Raw genomic sequence first — 21360 nt, 5'->3', positions numbered from 1 at the left:
ATAACTCTGCATGCTCAGCTTCTGGCCTCATACCCAGCTTTATTCTCTGCACACCAGTCTTGAATAGCTACAGTGCTCAACCGAATTTTGGCGCACCCGCTTCCCCGGCAGGCTCCAATCCAGCCCGGCCCGGAGGATTTCCAGGGGCAAACAGCCCGGGTCCAGTTGCAGACCTCTACGGTACAGCCAGTCAAGACTCCGGTGTGGGTAACTACATAAGTGCTGCCAGCCCCCAGCCTGGCTCTGGCTTTGGGCATGGAATTGCTGTAAGTAACTCTCTTTGTCTTCCTGTTTCTTTTCTTGCAGAAGCTCTAGAATGAATAAAATCTGTTGGCACTGCAATGCTCTTCTATGGAACCTTTCAAAGCAACACAGTCTGGGGCCCTGTCCTATGAATTGGACACTACCTTGAATCTATTTATTCACACACACACATGATCTATAGATTCCATATAACAGAGGACTCCCATTTTGATAGAGACCGCATACTATTTCTCTGGACTTGCTAGAAACCACTCATTCAACCAGACCCCACATTCAGAATTATTTATTTTTTGGCCAAAAATTGGATATGTATTGGATTCCCGTATTTCAGTTACATAGCAATTGAGAGATGCCCATTTAACATACTGTATTTATACCAATGGAAGAAAGGGAAAAAAACAAAATATATATCAAGCTGCGGAGCACACTAAATTTTTCTTTCCCCTGGGATGTGTCTTTTTCGTTAAGAACATCTGCAAAAATTCTGTACCGTAAACTTGACCAGATGATTCATCTTTCAGATAGTCTTCGACTTACGACCACAATTGAACCCAAATTTTCTGTTATTAAGTGAGACATTTGTTAAGTGAGTTTTGCCCCATTTTACAACCTTTGTTAAGTGAATCACTGCAGTCCTTAAGTTGTTAAGTGAATCTGGCTTCCCCATCGACTTTGCTTGTCAGAAGGTCATAAAAGGGGATCACGTGATCCCAGGTCGCTGTGACCGTCATAAATATGAGTCAGTGGCCAAGTGTCTGAATTTTGATCACGTGACCATGGGAATGCTGTAACGGATGTAAGTGTCAAAAATGGTCATAAGTCACTTTTTTCAGTGCTGTTGTAACTTTGAATGGTCACTGAATGAAGTCTTGTAGGTCAAGGACTACCGATATTTTAATGTCTTTACAAGCAGTTTATGTTGGAATCCTGACAAAAAATTAAAGGGCAGCTTTTCATAAGTGAACCAAAACAACAAATAAAGATTGTACACTGAGCTAATTGTAAGTAACCCAAAGTATCTCGTTGGCAAAGCCCATATCACAATGTAACTTAGGAAAGGCTGTACCTCAAGACGCATTTCTGTATATAAATTCATTGACAGCTTAGTGTAACAGATGTATGCATAGACATCTGTTCAACATGGGAAAGAAGGGATGGCCTATAATTGCATTGTGTAAATTGAATGCCCATTTTCTTCTTACCCAGGTTAGAACTGAAGCATTGGGAAGTTGCCATGCCCGGCACTTTAATAGCCAATTAAACACATGACCAAATTAAACTATATATCTCCCTTGAGAATGGTTCTAATAATCCCAAGCAAAAGGATAGTATAGGAGGTAGGGGAAATATAATGTGAATTAAACTTGAAGGGCCTAATTGTTCACCGAAATGTTAGCAAGTTGTGCAACATACCTTTTCTCAAATGAATAACAACAATGTTGAACATTAACATGGTGCAATTACTAATTTGGGGGGAAAATACTAATTGTGGGAGTGCAAATTTTGCATGCAATGTTCATTTCCTCTAATTCTGCTGTTTTCAAATTGTGTGTGGTAGCATGAATGTCCTGCGTATCTTCGTAACTAGTTAATCAAATGATTTTAAAGCAACTTTGAAATATTTTACAGACATGCACAGGCATGGATATAGTTGGGTTATTTGGTCTCAAAAATGCAGACAAGTTCCTCAAATTATTTTACTTGCTAAAAAATAACCCAAGTCTACTGAATCCTTGTTTCATTTATTTCCCCTTTGTAATGTCACCTGGGTTGCTGGTAAATCTCATTGGACCAACGGAATGCAATGAAATACAGATGATTCTGATAAGACCTACATCAATTTAAACTGCCATCTACCACCGCTTACAACACCCCTCATTTGCATTTTGCACCTATAGAAAAAGATTGGATTGTTCTGGAAAAGGGTGTGTGCTGCTGACCTTAGCTGTGGTCTGTCTTCTAAAGAATCACGCCACAGTCAGCATTATGTTTTGTCTGCATCAGCGTAGTCTTTTAAATTATTTTGCGTCTACAGAGCTGTCTCTTTAATTTCATATTTTTTTTCAAAAAAAAAGTCTGCCTTTTTAACACATTTGTGCCATCCATTTACTAACAGCACTTTAAGGATACTCAAATTTACTTTTCAGCACCCTTAAATCTGAGCTTGCAAATATATGAGCAAGAACAGATGGCAACAATATTCATGCTAGCAACACCAAGACTTGATAATTTTTGATAATTCATGCAAAACGGTAAATAAAATCATCTCTTCCCTTGTATGATATTAGTAACAATTGCAATTGTACAATTTTAGGGGCCTTTGATTGCAACGGCTTTTACAAATGGATACCACTGAAACGTTACACAGGGTTGGTTGCCATCTCACTTGGAGGTATATCAATATATAGCATTTATATTTTCTACTATATCCCTTACCTCTTGTTGGGGGGTTAAATTCTGAAACCTTCTTCCTTTATTTTATTTTCTTCTTAAAACATTTTAAAATCAACCTTTTGGGCTGGAAACTTGAAAGGTATCCTGAACCAATTCTGGAAAAAATAGTGCTTACAGCAGTTACAATGTTTATGCAATTGCTATGATTATTTAAAACAACTCTAAATACTGGGGGTTACTTGAATGTTTGAGAGAAAATCCATGTGAATTTGAAAGAAACTCCTTTTAAAATTGTTATGCTTTTAAAAAAACTAATTCATTTTTATGCTAAAGACTGTAAGCACAATACTTGTGATTTGTTCTTAAAGAACAAAAATGAAAATTAGGAATTAACAAATTTCAACAGATTAAAAAAAAATCGCTTATTACAGTAATGTATATTCTGGATCCCCCGCCTGTTTCCTCCTCTTTTATTTATGGCTTTTAACACAGTATTTTTTTATACTTCCAATGATAAACATTTAGTTTAAAACGGAGCCATAACAAGGATAACGTAAGGAAAATGGGAGAAATTGTTTGCTAATTTTAACCGTGTACTCGATCTATTGCATGAATTCTAATTTCCAAATCCAAGCATGAAATTAAAAGTGTGATTGCTGAAACAAACACATTTTTCATGTGTGAAGATGAAGCCAATTCACTGAATGTGGGAAAGGGTGGAAGGAGCTGGTCATGATCAAATTTAAGATCTTTAAAAGCTTCTAAAAGGTATGGTGCTTCGGAAAGTAAGAGCAGTTCCCTGTTCTTCGGGCAGCTGAGAGACATTTGGGGGCAGCCTAGAGCAGGGGTCTCCAACCTCGGCAACTTTAAGACTTGTGGACTTCGACTCCCAGAGCTTTGCTGGCTGAGGAATTCTGGGAGTTGAAGTCCACAAGTCTTAAAGTTGCCGAGGATTTCATAGTTGTGCCTTCTCTTGGGGAAGGTACTTCTCTTCAAACCATTGAAACGAAGAACTTGTGACATTCACGAGATACGATTCATGTGGTGCTGTGTGGCCGATACACCGTAATGAAGCCTGAATGTATAAAACTTGCCTAGTCATTTAACTTTGGCTTTGGTAGGGGTCCAGTTGCCCTGCATGAGTTCCAGGACTGACATGTAGGGAAGCAGGCAGGAAAACAAAAAATTACCTCAGGGTAGAAAGGGCTTCTGTCCATCTCTCCATATGCATGTATGCACACACTTTTGTATGGTTCAAGGTGTGTAGTTCCTGACTAATGCTGATAGAAACGGATTTGGTCTCGCATTTTCTGCCAAAAATGACATCTGCCAATGATCCTCAAAACCAGGGGTCTCCAACCTTAGTAACTTTAAGGTTTGTGGACTTCAACTCTTGAAGTCCACAAACCTTAAAGTTACTAAGGTTGGAGACCCCTGCTCAAAAACAAGTCCCAATAACTTCTTGTTGCTAGCATAGAGAAATGTTAAATAGAGTCATAAGGTGAGAACATTGTTTAACCAATTAGCATGCTGTAGGCACTCGCCTCATAAAGCCCATAATAAAGACTGGCAAGCCGAGAAAGTGTCCTTGAAGTTACTTTTCACAAAGGAAAAAGATCCTCCTTGGACTGAGGACGCCAAGACGTTCGCGGGCAAGATAAACCATGGCTTCCGTGACCGTTCATCCTTCTCTGTTGCCCTTGTTTTGAGGATGTTTGTTGCCTCAGGAAAGGACTCGCTGTACCTATTCAAAAGATGAGCAGAAGGTGGTAGACAAGGCAAGGCTGGCCTTTTCTAATATGTTTTTAACTGGAACAATCCATCTCCTCAGCATGAGAATTTCACATTTGTAGCTCACTGTGGTACATTTGAAATGAATGAATAAAAGGACTGGGAGGATTAAGGCTTCTCTGGGGAACAGACTGGATTTCATAGTTATTCGCATTATTATTGAAGGTATTTGTTCAAACCATTGAAACTGAGTATTGGTGACGTTTACAGAAGAACTAGTTCTTCTATAATTGAGTTGTTGTTGTTGTTGTTGTTGTTGTTATCATCATGCAATGTAACCCAAACCTTTTAAAAGATTCTTCATGCTGCAGTTTATAAACTGTATAATCCATCATGGATTAGTTGCACATCACTTCTAATTTCACATTGCTCCATTTGTTTTGGCTCCCAATACTACAAGCCTGAAAAATGAAATGGTGGACTTACCAAGCAGATAATTTCTTAATTATTTTTATCTGAGTCTGGTTCAGCAAACCATCATATGTCATTGTGCTCTTTCGACATGGTTTCAAAAAAGCAACCTTTATTTGTAAAGCCAGAATTTCCTGTGAAAATCCTAGCTTCAAACTAACCATTGCTGCCACTATCTGCACTGATGTCCAGGATCGATCCACCATCTCTAGCTTAGATCTTTAAATAATATTCTGTTGAGGGAACTATTAATTTCATCAATCTTTCTGTCCAAGTTATTTGCCATCACAGTTCATACACACATAGACTCACGCACATAATATATACCAGGGGTGAAATGCTCCCAGTTCGGACCGGCTCGCCCGATCCGGTAGCGATGGTGGCTGCTAGTTCGGAGGACCGATAGCAAAAATCCCTGGCCCCGCCCCCTGTACCTGCACCATCAGCAGAAGTGTTTTTTTTAAACTTTTAAAAGCAGTTTTTCTTCAGCCGAAACATGCCTTTAAAAGTAAAAAAAAAAAAAACTGTGATGATCGCGGGGCTGAGCAGAGATCATCAAAACCCTTTAAAAGTTTTTTTTAAAAAACCCTCTTCAGCCAAAGGGGGAAAAGAGAAAAGAAAAAAAGAGAGGTTTTAAAGCCTCCTCTGGCAATCCCAGAGGAGTTTCCTGATCCTCACAGGCTTTTAAACTCACTTTTTAACAACCCCCACTTACAAGAGCCCCCACCCATGCCCAGCCAATTCCCCCTATTCACTTATCTATAATTGTTGCTCCTTTTGGGCTGGCAAAGGCATGCTTTTCTTCAGCTACTGATTACAGTTTGCTTTCACTTCCTGTTTTGCTGAATGAGGAACTCTGGGAGTTGAAGTCCACAAACTAAGTTACTAAGATTGGAGACCCCTGATCTAAAAAAATAAATAAAAATAATAAAATAAAATATTTGTGCAGCTTTCTGAGATTTGGTGTGTTTCTGTAGTGTTTCACTCTAACTACACAAATACACAAAATCTCACAAAGCTGTATGTGGCATTGTGTGTGTGTGTGTGTGAGAGAGAGAGTCAGTTGTGCTGTGTGTGTGTAAAGTGTGAAAGTGTGAGGTTCCTGCTTGTTGCAGAGGCCATTTTGGGTGAAGTGCAGCTGCTTTTACATTGTGTGTGAGTCAGTTGTGTTGTATTGTATGTGTGTAAAGTGTGAAAGTTGGTTTTTGGTACCTCTTACTGTTTTGTATACCTTATTTATTATTTTTATTATTTATTGTTATTGGCCACGCCCATCCAGTCATCTGACCACCAAGCTATGCCCACCAATTAAGCCACGCCCACAGAACCGGTAGGGAAAATTTTTAGATTTCACCCCTGATATATACATACATAGAAAACACACACATGGACACAATCCTTCCACAACTTGGTATACTTCTGGATACCTTGAATTCGATTTGTCTGAGTAGAACAGCACCAGTTTAGGGAGATTACAATACTTCTGCACAGTCTGATCAGGCTAATATTGAAATACAAGTTTCCATGTATAAATTAAAATCTCCGATTCCAATTTGACACGGCTTGGGACTGTTTCCCATGTTTCATTTTAAATGCACACACAGGCACACACTACCTCAATTGGGCCTGGAATCTCTGTTGCAAGTTGTTGACATTTTAAGTTCAGACAACTTGTGACCAGACCTGATTTTTTTAAACTGTTTCTTACGGTGGTCCTTAAGCTAATCAGATGGTTGTAGGTCTGAATCCACTCCCAAATGCCCCCTCCCTCTTTTTTGATGGAAACTACTCTGCACTCTGCAGCCCACACCTACCCCTGTTGCCCCTTGCCACCCTTCGGCATTTTCCTTCCTCCTTTGGCACCCCCAGCCAACTCAACTGCTAGTCCTCCAAGCCTCCTCACAACGTTTAAGTTTTGCTTATTGAATTCATCTCCTGCATCTTTTTGATTCTCCACAATTTTACATGATATGCAAAAATTAGAACATCCGTGGTGTATAATGAAAGGAACAGAAATAAATTAAATCGTAACGTTAATGAGCAGAATGTACTATAACAATAACGACAAAAGTGGAGAGCACAGAAATAAAAGATGGCGCAATAGGTAAGCCCACCTTGACAGTTTAGATTTTAATAGCCTTCTAAAAGCCAGTCAGGAGATTGCCAGTCTGGTCTCAGGGATGCAGTACCACAGCACTGGGGCTACCCATGAGTAGCCTCTCTTGGCTTTGACTCTCCTTCCTCCCAGACGTATGTAATCACATGGAGTTTCTCCCATAGTGATCTAGTAGGAACAGTTGGTACAGGCTGTAGGTAGCTTTTTGTACAGATAATTCAATTAGTTTATGGTATTGCTGGAACCCGTTAGATACAAATCAAACACATGAAATAAATGTGGAGAAGAACTTGGGTGAAGCCAGAAAATGGACTATCAAGGTTGAACACATTGTCTTGTGTCCCTGCTGGGACTTAGAAGATGCATTTTTCTAAAGGTCGGAATGTAACCATTGCAATTTCTCTTTTTTCTTTTATCTTTCATTCACTGTAGAGTATATCTGGATGTCCAGGCAAGACAGGGCGAAGTTTCTGAATGGTTCCATGTTTAGGTGACACATCTTCAGACTTTGACCATTGCACCATCATCAGTAACCCACACAAACTGGAGGTGACACTCAATGGATATGGGTTGTCCAAAATCGGTATCATCTCATGAACCTGCTGTACTATATAGAACAACAGCTTTTTAAAACAAATGTGTATATATATATAATCCATTTTTGTTCATGTTATTATTTTTCTTGATGTTTTTTTCCCCTTTGAGATCTATTTTAATCACTTTTTTGTAGTATTTTGACATAGGCTTATAATCAAAGTAGATCTGCTACTTTGCGTATTTAGGAAAACCCTAACCATACACTATATCTTAAAGGTTTCTTTGCTTTGCTTTTTAATCCCTTTCTCTATTTCTTTCTTTTTATGTAATTTTGTTGCTGAAATGGTAACATGATTTTCAGTTTATTGGTACCAATTCTGAAATTGAGAAGGCTTTTTTCAGGTGGAATTTAGCACACGCTGAATTTAGAATTAGAGCAAGCGAGAAAAGTAAGTGGAAATACTCTCTTTTATGCTGGATGGGAAGTAGGAGGCTGGCGCAGTAGCAGGATCTCTAGCAGTTCTTTTTATTAGTTAACCTAATTATATCTATTTTCGGCAATAAAGTAAGGACCACAAAATTTTTTGTGTCCTTTTTCTATAAGTGCATTTTTTTTGTTGTTAAAAAAAAAAAAGAGGCGATAAGGTTTTTTGAAATTGTGAAATCTAAAAAAATAGTAATACTGTAAATACAATTCCATTAACTTGCATATAAACTATTAAAGCAGAGAAATTGTAATATTTTTGTGATGGAGTCAGATTAAGGCAGTTTCTGTACTGAACAGAAGAAAAAGATTAAAATTTGGGGCACACATCCCAACAGGAATCTTCTCTTCTGCAAGACTTTTTATATGAATGGAAAATGCATGAGGGCATTGAGGTCCTCACTCAATTCCCATTTATCTCGCCAGCGCACGCAGGGAACATTTCTGCTGGATTGTGCCCCAACGTTTTTAAACTTTTGAGATCGACTGCCAGAGCTGGCCCGTAGCAGTTAGATCAACACTGTTTTAGCTTGCTCTGTAGATGTTAGACCTTATAACTGTACTAGCGTCATACCAGCATATTAACTAGACCTCTGTGCACAGCTTTGAAAGTAACAGTCTAGTTACATTTTTTAAGTTAAAAAAACAAAAAAAAACCACCCTGCTTTTCCCAAGATTGAAAAAGCTACATTTTTAATATTTAAAAGGTATTTAAAGTTTCAAGCACACTTTTTTTAACCATTTAGATCACCTGACTGTCCATCCATCTCCGTCAGCCTCTCCCCTCCGTGGCCTGCAGCCTTTGCACCAAGGCAGTCTTGAAGTCTTGGAAGCTCCCAGCTGTGGGGAGGGGCAGTTAAAAGCATGCATCTTCTCACCTTTTTTTACCCATCCTTTTTTTTTCCCCATCCTTTTCTAATTCACGAATTAGAAAAAGAAAAAAAAAAGCAAAGGTTTATTTTAAACAAATCGTTATGAATACCTCAGTGCTACAAGTTTGTCACCCTAGAGGCAAGAGAAGCTTAATTTATTGTAGATGAAAACAGATTTGAAAAAAAGAAAATGTATAAAAAAACATCATTGCACTGTGACTGGTAGGGGAAAACTGACAATTTCCGATTTGCACATGTTTAATGTTTGGCTGTGATATATATGGTCCTCTGCTGGGGAGGAGACTTATGAAGGATATTTTTTAATTTAATTTTTTAAATATGGGTCAAATAGGCTGGCAACAGCAACTCCAAGTACAACACAGTAGGTGATATTACAAGCATAACTATAGTGTGGATATATTCTTTTTTTAAGCATTAATATTGACAAGTTTTATTAATATTTTTTTAAATTGTTACGTTTATAAATTTGGTACTCTAGGTACAGCCAGAATAAGACACTGAATGAGACATTTGTTAAGAGAAAAAAAAAGCTGCTGCACTCCTATTTTTGTAAAATTTTACTAACCAGTAGGCTAACATAGATGTTCAATAGACAAGTTACAGCAAAGCATCTTCAATTACTCACGGAGGCACCACAAGGCGAACTGTAAGGAGGAGGGGAAGAATCTTAACCCCCCCCCCCCAATTTTTAAAGTAGAGAGCAAAAATGAGGTGTTTTGCTGGAGGGGGACGGCTGTTGTATGTTTTAAGTTTTTATTTTCTTCTTTGGAAAAACAAAAAAAAACAGGTTTAAAAGCCAGAATGCTGGACGCTTTTTAAAGTTATTGAGACTTGATCAAGTAGTACACTAAAAAAATAAAAAATAAAAAATGAAATGAAATAAATAGAAGGAATTAATCACAAACTAATTCCCTGAGACTCGAGTGTGTTTTTACAAAAAAAATTAAAAAATTAAAAAAGAGCGAGAGAAAAAAAAAAGAAGAAAAAAGTCAGGGATTTTTTTTTTATTATTATTATGATTACATTTTAATCAAGATAGACGCCATCCATGTGCAGCCCTATCAGGAGTTCCTGAAGGTGGATTTCCTTTTAAACGATGGAGCTCATTTGGATTTTCACAGAGCTTCCTTGGTGGAGTTTCTGGGAACAGTGTGCCTGTACTGTAGACTATCATGTGTTTCTCCTCCTCCTTCTTCGGTCTCTGGCACCTCATAGAAGATTCTTTGTTGATCATTGTTGTATGTTAATAATGTATAAAAATGACTATCTTGTAAGAGTGCTGTCCTGATTCTAGTGTAGTGACACCCTTCCACACATACCCCTTTCTCTTCTCTTCCTCTTCCAGTACATATTGTAGTTGTATTGTAATTAAGGTTAAATACATAGATGTAGTTATTCAGATTTAGGACCAGTAAGGATAGAACTTTCTCTTATTTAAGGCAAAAAGAAATGCTAATAATTTTGGGGCAGGTTTTTGTTTTTATTTAATTTCTTTTTTTCGCTCGTTTACTTTCTGCTGATCTCATGTGGTTTCAAACTAACCAAAGGCTTCACAATATAGAAAGAAAAAAGAAAGGAAAGAAAGAAAGAAAGAAAGAAAGAAAGAAAGAAAGAAAGAAAGAAAGAAAGAAAGAAAGAAAGAAAGAAAGAAAGAAAGAAAACATTGGCAAAACTACTGCGGCATTTTGCAGATTCCCCCACCCTTCAACTTTTATTAAAAAAAAGGGTGTGCCATACTACCTTAAACGCTAATGCTAGATATGCAAAACTGGATTTTTTTAGTTTATTTTTTAAAATAAAAAAAAGGGAGGCATGGTATAATGAAATGATTTTGCAAAGAGAAAAAAAAGTATTTTTTTAAAAGAAAGAATACTCCGAAGAAAAGTTGATAATCTCTGTGAATATGTTTTAGATAGTTCTATACCTTCTGGATGCCCAGAGCACAACTTGTGTGGAACCTGGTATATTTTTTAGGTGACTGCCTAGAGTAAGGTTCATTTTCTTCCCTCAAACTCATCTAGACGTCCATACTAACAGATTTGAGAATTTGTTTCCATTTGGGGAAATTAATTTTAAACTCAGACGGTTCAGCCGCAACTTTATTTTAGTCAAGAGAACGGACATACCTTGCCATCCCAGCATTGTACTGTTCCGAATCTCATTTGAAAAACATTGCCTTGTTGGGAGGGTGAGGGGGGGGTCTGCAAAATTCAAGATGGCATCCACCACAACCATGTGATCGTAGCCCTGCTCCATTTGTACGTACCTCGCAAATGGTTGGGGCTTTGATCACATGGTTGTCGACTCCATCTCGATACTCTTCTTTTGGAGTTAACAAAAATCAAAGTGCAGTTCAATGGTGCAAAACCCACCATTAGTATACAACAGTAGTGGCGGTGAAATGCACTTACCTGCGCTAACAGTTCGGGAGTGTGAGCTTGCACGTGGTAGGCGGAGCCTCCCACTACCGGTTTGCACGAGCTGGATAGCTCCGGCTGGATTTCACCGCTGAACTGTAGATACTTTACACCAGGGGTGTCCAACCTTGGCAACTTTAAGACCTGCAGACTTCAACTCAGAATTTCCCAGCCAGCATAATTGGAGAATTCTGGGAGTTGAAGTCCACAGGAATTAAAGTTGCCAAGGTTGGATACCTCTGCTTTACACATTTCCATGGAGAGCATTGAAAAATGCTATTTTGTGCCTCAAACCAAGTTATATATTGATAAAGCAATTGGGATATCAGAAACCCAGTAAGAGGTGTCAGAAGGATTTGAAAAAATTAGAAGTCATGTAGAGTAGTGAAATACACTTTGTTCTGTTTTGTTTGTTTTTTTGCTACTTACTTGAACAAAAGGGCCAGAATTTCACCCCTAGGCTGTTGGAGTTTTTAGTTCGTCTGGTTTCTCTTCCCGCCAAAGGGGAAAAAACAACTTCTCATCCAATTTTCACTTGGAAGTTGACTTGATTAAAACAAAGAGCAACCTGTCCCTTTTTTTTAATTTCCTATTTGCATAATGTTTCTTTTGATTTGAATTAGTAGCTTGGACTTTAAGGTAGCATGGCTCTCTTGCTGTAATTTTTCTTTCTCTTGTACAGCAGTATATACGCAAGCTGATGAATGTGACACATCCTGCTAGGCTAGTTGAATCATTGGGTAATTGTTGGTAAATAATAATGACCTGAAAGGTGTACAGACTTTTAATTTACTTTTCCACCCGGCCATTAACCCTGCACAGCTCTTTCAGTCTGAAGTATGAATGTGGGCTAGGGACTCCAGTCACCAAAAACATCCTGTTTCATTTTCCATCTAATTCAATGCAAGACACACAAAAAAGACTAAAGCAATATAGTTTTACTACATTTTTCCTCAAATGTCAGCCATGGTTATATAATATATATATATTGCATATAAAATTGTTTACAAAAAAACACTAACTACTTATTTTTTACTCCTTAGTGTATTTGCTTGAAAGATTTCCTACCTGTTTTTGGTTTGGGGTTGTGTTTTTTTTCTGCCAAGTAAAATGGTTGAAAAAGCAGACTGAAGCTGGTCTAACTATATTTTGAGTGACGGGGGCCTTAGACACACTGGCAGATTCAAGAAAAAAAAATCTGCATCAATACACTGTAGAGTTTCATAAAAGGTGCAGAATCTAATTCCAATCCATTTCTCACCGTGTGCAAGCACTACATGAGATTCTGCCAGCTAAGCAATACTTTAATACTGTAATAAGAATTCTACCAAAAAATAAAAAATAAAAAAATAAAAGTTCCGAAACAAAGCTGTTTGTTCGCCAATAACCAAACAATCAGAATGTATTGTCTTTACAGAATTTTGTTTCAAAACGAATAAAGCAAACTGAAGTCACCCATACTATATAACCTGTGTTCTGTATATAAGCCACCACACCGTGGGATGTATCATTTTGAATTCTAGTGATAGCAGATAATCTCATTATGTATGTTGTACATGTCTTGGAATTCCATCAGTAACCCAATGTAAAGTTTCAGCATTTTCAGATAATTCTAAATTTTCAGCCTTCCCCAGCCAGGTGCCCTCCAACTACGCTGGGGCGTCAGCTCTCACAATCCCAACATATTTGGACAGACCTTGCTGGAGAAGGATCCTCTAAAGGTATTTAATCAGCAGTGACACAGTGGCCAGGCCTAGTCCCTTCCTTTTATATTTTAGTATGAACTGATGCGAACTTTGGTAGTGATTTTTTATATACATATATAAATATATATATATACACACACACACAAACACACACACACGTGTGTATATATATATAGATATATATATACACGTGTATCTATATATATCAAGCATCTTTCAGGTCTCTGTGTATGGCTTTCTGAAGCCCTGTTGTAAAAATACTACATGGATGGGGGTCTCTCACATCACAGATGTGGAAAGTATAATTTTATATTTGTATTTTCAAATAAATAAGTTTGTGAAAGGTTTCCATCCTCTACTGTGGTCCAGAAAATCAATGTGTTTGTCTCAGAAAAAAAATAAATAAAAAAAAACCTGTTTTGAAGTTCAGTGTGTTTGTATCATTTGCATCTATCATGTGACAACTATCTCTGTTCCCTTTGCCTGCATTGATTTCAGAAATTGTCCATATTTTCCAGGTAGATGTCATCATCATTTCTTAATTGCCTTGTTGCAGAAGAAAGGATATTTTAGAAAGCATCGTTTTAATCTTGAAAAAAAGACTTCCAAAGCTCGCTACGATATTAATTTTTGTTCCCTAAAAAGATGGATTTTTTTTATCAGCAGGTGGCAGAGAAGGCTATGTTTCAATTGGAAAATTTTCCACTAATCATCAACAGAGAGATCTCTCCTGGCCCTGGAATCATATTTAGTCATTCTGGTTTTATTCTGACAATGGCCCATCTCTGGTAGACAAAACCCTTCAGACCCCTTTTAAAATACAGAATATTTAAAGTACAATATTACTGGTTGCGGTTTCAAAACCAAGGAGAATTGAAAGAAAGGTTGCGGGGTACTGTTTGTGACACCATGACACTAAATAAAGCATTTTCTGCATCTATCACCTTAAAACTGCCATATCTAGAAAGTCCCACTGAACTCAAAACTATGGACTTGGAAGGAATCATCTGAGCCATTGACTCTCGCTCCCTGTTCAGTGCTGAAGTCCATTTCAAAGCATCGCTGGCCATCAATCATCTGGCTGAACATACCCTGGGAAGGGGAGGCCTCCATCATTCTATTCTGCTATTGAATTTCTCTTCCTGTTAGGAACTTTTTCTTAATGTTCAACTGGAATCTGCTTTCCAGGAATTTCATTCTTCTGTGCCCAGAACAGTGGAATGAGAGACAATAGGGCACGTCCTCCTACCACAGGGTTGTTAAGCGAATCTGGCTTCCCCATTAACTTTGCTTGTCAGAAGGTCACAAAAGGGGATCACATGACCCAAGGACATTATAATCATCATAAATATGAACCAGTTGCCAAATGACCCTAGGGATGCTGGTATTTATTCCGGCGCTTGAAAAATATTGCCATCCCCGCCGATGATCTTATCTCAAGACTAATCCAGCTCAGTAGGAATTACTTTCGCACCACTATGGAGTATTCAGAAAATAAAGTGGGCCTGCTTGGTCATGGTAGCTATCTCTTAATCAGATAAACAAGCCGGAATTCTAAAAACCCTTGGTTACTATTTATTTAGAGGCACCAGACAGGCTGCGATTGTAAAGTAACATCTTTACAAAAGGATCATCTCCGTCCAGCCATTTCTCAGGCACATTCAATATCAAGATACTTAATGCTCGTTCTTCTGAACCGGGTTAAATCTTCAGAAATACTACTATACGCATTGAATTATTGGAAAAGTTAATAGAACATTTCAATCAATCAATCAAAATAGAGCTGGAAGGGACCTTGGAAGCCTTCTAGTCCAAGCAGGAGACCCTCTACCATTTCACACAAGTGGTTGTCCAGTCTTTCTTAAGGGCCTCCAGTAATGAAGCACCTGGAACTTCTGAAGGCAAGCCATTCCACTGGTTAATTGTTCTCATGTTAGGAAGTATCTCCTTAATTCTAAATTCTCCTTAATTTAAATTCTCTTTATTCTTCTAAGTTCTCCTTAATTTACTTTGTTTGTAGAGCCTCAAGTTCCCACATTTGGAGCTAGGTGCCAATAAGTAAATATAGTTGGTTGAAACGGTAGTCTGGAAGAGACCTCAATGAAACCGTTTCATCTCAAGTTTATCCCAGTGGCTTAAAAAAAAAAAAAAGAGGAGGAGGAGAGGATGGCTTCGGTCTGCTTTCGAATCCGTAGTAGAGGTGAGCAGGGGGTTGGACTAGATGACCTCCAAGGACCCTTCCAACTCTGTTACTGTTAATAAAAGGAAGTGGACTCCAAGCATTTATGGATGAAGGTCAGCACCCTGCTGGATGTGGGATCACATGTCTCTGGAAAGCAGTCACCCCATCAAAATCTTAATGGGACTGGCGATTAGTGAAAGGCCAAGGGAAAAATTAGAGAAGCAAATGAAGATCGTTTTACAAAGCTGGGTTTTTCTGTGGTGGAAAACTGCGACTAGATCTAGGCAGCCTGGCAACAGTTTGACATTCATCCAGCAGGAGGAAGAGAGCAGATCTGGAATATATTAGTGCAGTGGGAAAGGGGGAATAGCAGCCACTTAACCCTGTCATTCAGCAAACATTAGTGAATTATGAGTGTGTTGCATGTGGGGTTATACATTTACAAAATGCCCAATTGCCGCCTATAGCTCTGCTAAAAATATGCTTATGAGCCTGCGGTGTCAACAAATTTTTTTTCCTTTTTAAATCAGAATTTAAAAGGAATTCCATCATGATCAAATCAAGGTCTCTGTTAACCTTTTAGCTTCTGGGTTCTAGGGGGGAAAAAAAGAAAGAACCAGAATTGCTTTTCCCTGTCTGAGGAAAATGGGTCAGGCCACTTAACGGTCTTTTCCTGAAATCATTTACTTTTAGAGCAAATGTCGATAGGAAATGTGAGGCAGAATAGAGAGGGAGATTTACTTAAAAAGATGGAGGGGGAGCAAAGTAAAGCTGCTTTTAGCTAAGCGGTGTGGACCGGGCTTTATTACACTAATAAAAAGAATGAGTCAAAGGATGCGTTTAATTGGACCAACGGTGACAAGAGATCGAGCATTTAGGCTGCATCGTTGTATTCGTGAAGTACAAAATTTGGGTACCAAATCATCTTCCTATTTTGCACAATGCACTGGACCTGAAACTAACTCGCATGATAACCACCAACCCCCATTATTAAATTTAGGATGATGACCAGATGATTTGTCTAGACAGGCAAGTCCTCACCTTACAACCATTCATTCAGTAAGCAAAGTTACAGCGACACTGAAAAAAAGGGATTTCTGACCTATTTTTGCATGTATGATCGTCGCAGCATCGCTCACGGTCATAAGATCAAAATTCAGCACTTGGCAACTAGCATGAATTTTACGACAGTTGCAGCCTTCCAAGGTCAAGGCGATCTTCCAGGTGGCTTCTGACAAACAAAGGCAATGGGAGAAGCTTAGAGACCTTGTGATTCATTTAACAACTGCAGTGCTACCCATAACAATCGTGGCCAAAAAAGGTAAAATTGGGCACAAATTACTTAACAACTGCCTTAATTGCCATATTGTTCGGAGTATAAGACGCACCATGTTCCCCCCTAAAAGGGGGTAAAAATTTAGGTGCGTCTTATACACCAAATGTAGCCCTGCCCGCCCACAGGCCCCCACCCTTTGGCCTCTGCCTCCCAGCAATTTACCTCCTTGCAGCAAGCAGCAAGAAGAAACAGCCCGTTTCAGCTTTAGCACAGCCTAATTAGTACAAGTGGATTGTCGGATCGGCCTCCCGGCTCTCAGCTGTTTTACACGGGCCTCTGCTGCTTGCTGCAAGGAGGTAAATTGCTGGGAGCATGTTTTTTTTTTCCTTGTGCTAATCAAGCTATGCTGAAAATGAAAGTAAAGCAGGCTATTTGCTGCAACGAGGCAAAAGTGCTGGAAGACAGAGGCAGATTTCTTCTTTTCCTCACCAAAAAAGGTAGGTGTGTCTTAAAGTCCGGAGCATTTTATACTCCGAAAAATATGGTAGCAACAGAAATTCTAGTCCCAATTAGGGTCGTAAGTCCTCCCTCACAATGCCTGTTCAATGTCAGTTTGTAGAGATTCTCAGTCATGCAGGTCATGGTTGTCACAAAAGTGCTTTTTCAAAAGACAACGGGATAAGAAAATCCAGTTGCCTCCTGAAAAAAGCACCTTTGGGACAACCATGACCTGCATGACTGAGAATCTCTACAGAATTTTAGCTAAACAATTTGGGATGAACAGTCTTTGAGTGGTGTCAGAGTATCAATGGATTTCCAGAGAAAAAAAATTGCAGATTACAGGAACCATAGCACCACTCAGGTGACCCTGAGGACGTAGATAAACCTCCAGGTGGCCTCAAGGACTCCTAAAAAGTATGCAAATGACCAGTCAGAGCCGAAGAAGCTTCTTGGATGAGAAGCAAAACATCTTCCAAGAAAAAACAGGATAGTTCAGTTGCCTCCTGAAAAAGCACCTTTGGGACATCCCATTCAATGTCAGTGTCTTTCTGAAAAATTCTGTAATTCCCTATTCCTTTTTGTTCAATAATGCATCGTCTTTCTTCTTATCCTTTTGCATACAGCAGTGATCCCCAATCTTTACAGCTTGGCGGCCTGGCACGGGAGAGAGGGGAACCGGCCCATGTGGCGTATGCCCACCAGCCCGCCACTCGCACAAGTTGAGCGGGGTACGTGCGTGCATCAGCCAGCCACTCGTGCGGCCCAGTTCCCAACAGGCCACAGGCCAGTAGTGGCTGTAGCACCACCGCAATTACCTACAAACATACATTTTCAATCACGTTTGAAGTGTATCTTTCTTAAGAAAGACCTTCAATTAGTCATTGGACATGCTTGGAAACTCAGATTTTTATTTCAAAATAAGATCCTCATCCTCCTCTCACAAAATAATAGGCTCATCTAATTTAAAAAAAAAAACCATGGATGAGTGGGAATAATCAGAAGAACCGTTTCCAGAAGATTAGGCATCTTGCAGCAAAAACAGGACGATTGTAGATAAACAAATGTTGTCGTAATGGGCCCACGGGGAAGTCTGTGTCTTTTCCATCTGACCTTCATTGGCAAATCTTGGGCAATAGCAATAAGAGGAAGAACAGCATATCAGAAAGCCTAAAGTCAGCCTGCTAGCTCGGAGAGGATAATATATATAGGTAGTCCTCCACTTAGAACAGTTCATTTAATGACCGAAGTTACAATGGCACTGCAAAAAGGAATTTATGACCATTTTTCACACTTCCAACCATTTGCAGCATCCCTACGGTCACTTGGCAACCGGTTCATATTTATGATGATTGCAGTGTCCCTGGGGGTTATGTGATCGATCACCTTTTGTGACCTTCTGACAAGCAAAGTCAATGGGAAAGTCAGATTCACTTAACAAGAGAATTCCTGGAAGCCTGACACTTAGACCAATTGGCCATCAACAGGCACATAGAAATAAACAACATTTACATATCATTCAAAAGAGCCAATCAAAAAGCTGAAAGATCAAAACACTTCCTCTCCAGCAATCAACACCCAGATGAGCAGAGATTAGCACCCAGATTAACACCAGGCCAACAGTCAAGAAGTAAACAAAATCCCAAGCAAGAAACTACCAATTCAAACAAACAGTAAACAATCAAAGAACCATCAGGAAGAAAACAACATCCCCACTCACACTGGAAAGGCAAGTCACAGTAAATACACAAGGCAAGCCCCACTTCTTCCTAGCACTAATGATGTTCCCTAGTTGGGCAATGAAATGTCTACAAGAAAGCAACCAAGCTCAGGGCACCAAGCATCCCAGAGTATAAACCCTGAACGACAAATATTCTCTTCTATGTCTTCTAGGTATGTTTTTGAAGCTGGGCACATGCACGCACATTCACATTTGCGAACCAGTAGGGAAAGTAAGGGACGCGGTGGCTCAGGGGCTAGGACGTTGAGCTTGTCGATTGAAAGGTCGGCAGCTCAGTGGTTAGAATCCCTAGTGCTGCCGTGTAATGGGGTGAGCTCCCGTTACTTGTCCCAGCTTCTGCCAACCTAGCAGTTTCGAAAGCACGTAAAAATGCAAGTAGAAAAAATAGGGACCACCTTTGGTGGGAAGGTAACAGCGTTCCGTGCGCCTTTGGCGTTGAGTCATGCCAGTCACATGACCACGGAGACATCATCGGACAGCGCTGGCTCTTCAGCTTTGAAACGGAGATGAGCACCGCCCCCTAGAGTCGGGAACGACTAGCAAATATGTGCGAGGGGAACCTTTACCTTTACCTTTAGGGAAAGTAATTGAATACCACCCCTGCTCAAAGTAGCTGTTTGGAGGTAGAAATCAAAACCAGCATTTACTGATTATGGACTAATTGTACATAATTGTTTTTGGTGGTCTATTAGAACCTCTACATGGTATTTGAGATTTTCAAGGGCTTTCTTAGCATTAACATGAATAATAAAACAGTTTGCTATTAAAGCTGAATTTTTAGGAACATATTTAAAGGAGATCAGATTCAAGGAGAGAAGCAACCTAACTAAAACCCCACTCCAGGGGAAGGATACTGCAAAATCCCCATTCCCTCCCCACCACTGAGAGAAAGATATTGCAAAATCTCCATTCCCACCCAACTCTGGGGCCAGCCAGAGGTGGTTTTCGCCAGTTCTGAGAACTACTCAAAATTTCCGCTACCGATTCTCCAGAACCTGTCAGAACCTGCTGGATTTCACCCTTGCCCAGGCCCATTGGTAAAACCAGTTCTTCAGGGCCTTGCAAAAGAGTGTCGAAGTGGGGACCAAACTCTGCAGGGCTGATGTTCCAAAGGAAGGGTGCCACCACAGAGAGGGCCTTTCTTCTTGGTCCCACCAGATCGACCACTTTATGAGAGGAGACCCATAGCATCCCCTGCCTCGCTGCTCTGGTGGGTCATAGATGTGACCAGAAAGACAGTCCTTCAAATAACTGGGTCCCAAGCTATGTAGGGCTTTGAAGGAAACAACCAGCACCTTCAATTAAAGCCTGAAGCAAATTTAGAACTCTAAAACTCCTGTTGTCATGATTAACTGGGGGCAACGGTGCACCATAGAGCAACAACTTTTGAACCAATTGTGTTCATTTACACAATATGTCCAAAATCCAGGACTCATAACTCTTTTTTTTTTGTTTGTTTACATTTATATCCCGCCCTTCTCCGAAGACTCAGGGCGGCTTACAGTGTATAAGGCAATAGTCTCATTCTATTTGTATATTTTTACAAAGTCAACTTATTGCCCCCCCCAACAATCTGGGTCTTCATTTTACCTACCTTATAAAGGATAGAAGGCTGAGTCAACCTTGGGCCGGGCTTGAACCTGCAGTAATTGCAGGCTACTGTGTTCTAATAACAGGCTCTAACAGCCTGAGCTATTATGGCCCTTGAGGGAACTCTTGAGGGAATAAAATTTGGGGAAGTTGTGGCTGTTGTGAACTGGAATTCAGTTTCCCCGATGATTGGCCCAAAGTCACCCAGCCAAGTTTTTCATGCCTAATGTGGAACTAGAACTCACTGTTCCTTGGTTTCTAGGCCAGCGCCTTCACATCTACACCAAACTAGCTCTTTGATTTCAATCAAATGGTTGTCATATTGTTTCTGGAGTATAAGTTTTAGAAATGTCACTCAAAATTCAGAAAAATGATTCCGGTTGGTGACACCGTCAGCCAGCTGTTTAGATTAGATTTGACACTTTGATCCTCCTATCAAGTTCTTCCCAAGGACCTGGGCTAGGAAGATGTCATTATTCAAATAAAAATAGCGGTTCCCTAAAGATTGCGCCCTCTTTTCATCACTAATCATCTTAATCTCCATCAGTGTCATTAAACCATTTTTAGACAAGTTACTGTATTTTTCGGACTATAAGACATACCCGGAGTATAAGAGATAAACAAGAAAAAAAAGCTTTTGCCCTCCCCGGCCCCCAAGAACATTATGCAGGCCTCCCAAACCCTCGGTCCGTCCCATTTTTGCGAAAAACTGGCTTGTTTTTCGCAAAAACAGGATGCGCAGAGTGTTTGGGAGACCTGCAGAGTGCTCCTGGGGGCTGGGGAGGGCAAAAATGTGATGCGTTGGGGAGGGCAGAAATGGGCCCATTTTTTGCAAAAACTGGGCCCACAGAGGGTTTGGGAGGCCTGCAGAGTGCTCCTGGGGGGCTGGGGAGGGCAAAAACATTCCCGTTTTCATGAAAAACAGGCCCATTTTTGGCCTCCCAAACCCCCCACACGTCGCGCTTTTGCCCTCCCCAGTCCCCAGGAGCACTCTGCAGGCCTCCAAAAACCCTCTGCGCATCCCGTTTTTACAAAAAACGGGACGTGCGGGAAGGGATTT

At 39.8% G+C, this 21360-nt stretch overlaps 1 protein-coding gene across 13 annotated transcripts in view; it reads left to right on the top strand.

The window, feature by feature from the left end:
* Nucleotides 1-13437, top strand: part of MSI2 (musashi RNA binding protein 2) — a 689043-nt gene extending 675606 nt beyond the window's left edge. For 4 of the 13 annotated variants that reach the window (XM_058164221.1, XM_058164216.1, XM_058164220.1 and 1 more), the window contains 3 exons: nucleotides 112-266; nucleotides 2579-2656; nucleotides 7409-13437. In XM_058164221.1, the coding sequence (XP_058020204.1) occupies nucleotides 112-266; nucleotides 2579-2620 (197 nt within the window). In that variant the 3' untranslated portion in view covers nucleotides 2621-2656; nucleotides 7409-13437. Of the gene's footprint in view, nucleotides 1-57; nucleotides 267-2578; nucleotides 2657-7408 lie in introns of all 13 variants that reach the window. The other 9 variants (XM_058164219.1, XM_058164214.1, XM_058164217.1 and 6 more) reach the window with 3 other exon arrangements.
* The last annotated feature ends 7923 nt before the right edge of the window (nucleotides 13438-21360 follow it).

Source organism: Ahaetulla prasina, chromosome 1 (assembly GCF_028640845.1).
Source record: "Ahaetulla prasina isolate Xishuangbanna chromosome 1, ASM2864084v1, whole genome shotgun sequence".
Lineage (NCBI taxonomy): Eukaryota > Metazoa > Chordata > Lepidosauria > Squamata > Colubridae > Ahaetulla > Ahaetulla prasina.
Note: the sequence above shows the minus strand (reverse complement) of the source record. Positions and strands in the feature narration are given on the sequence as shown.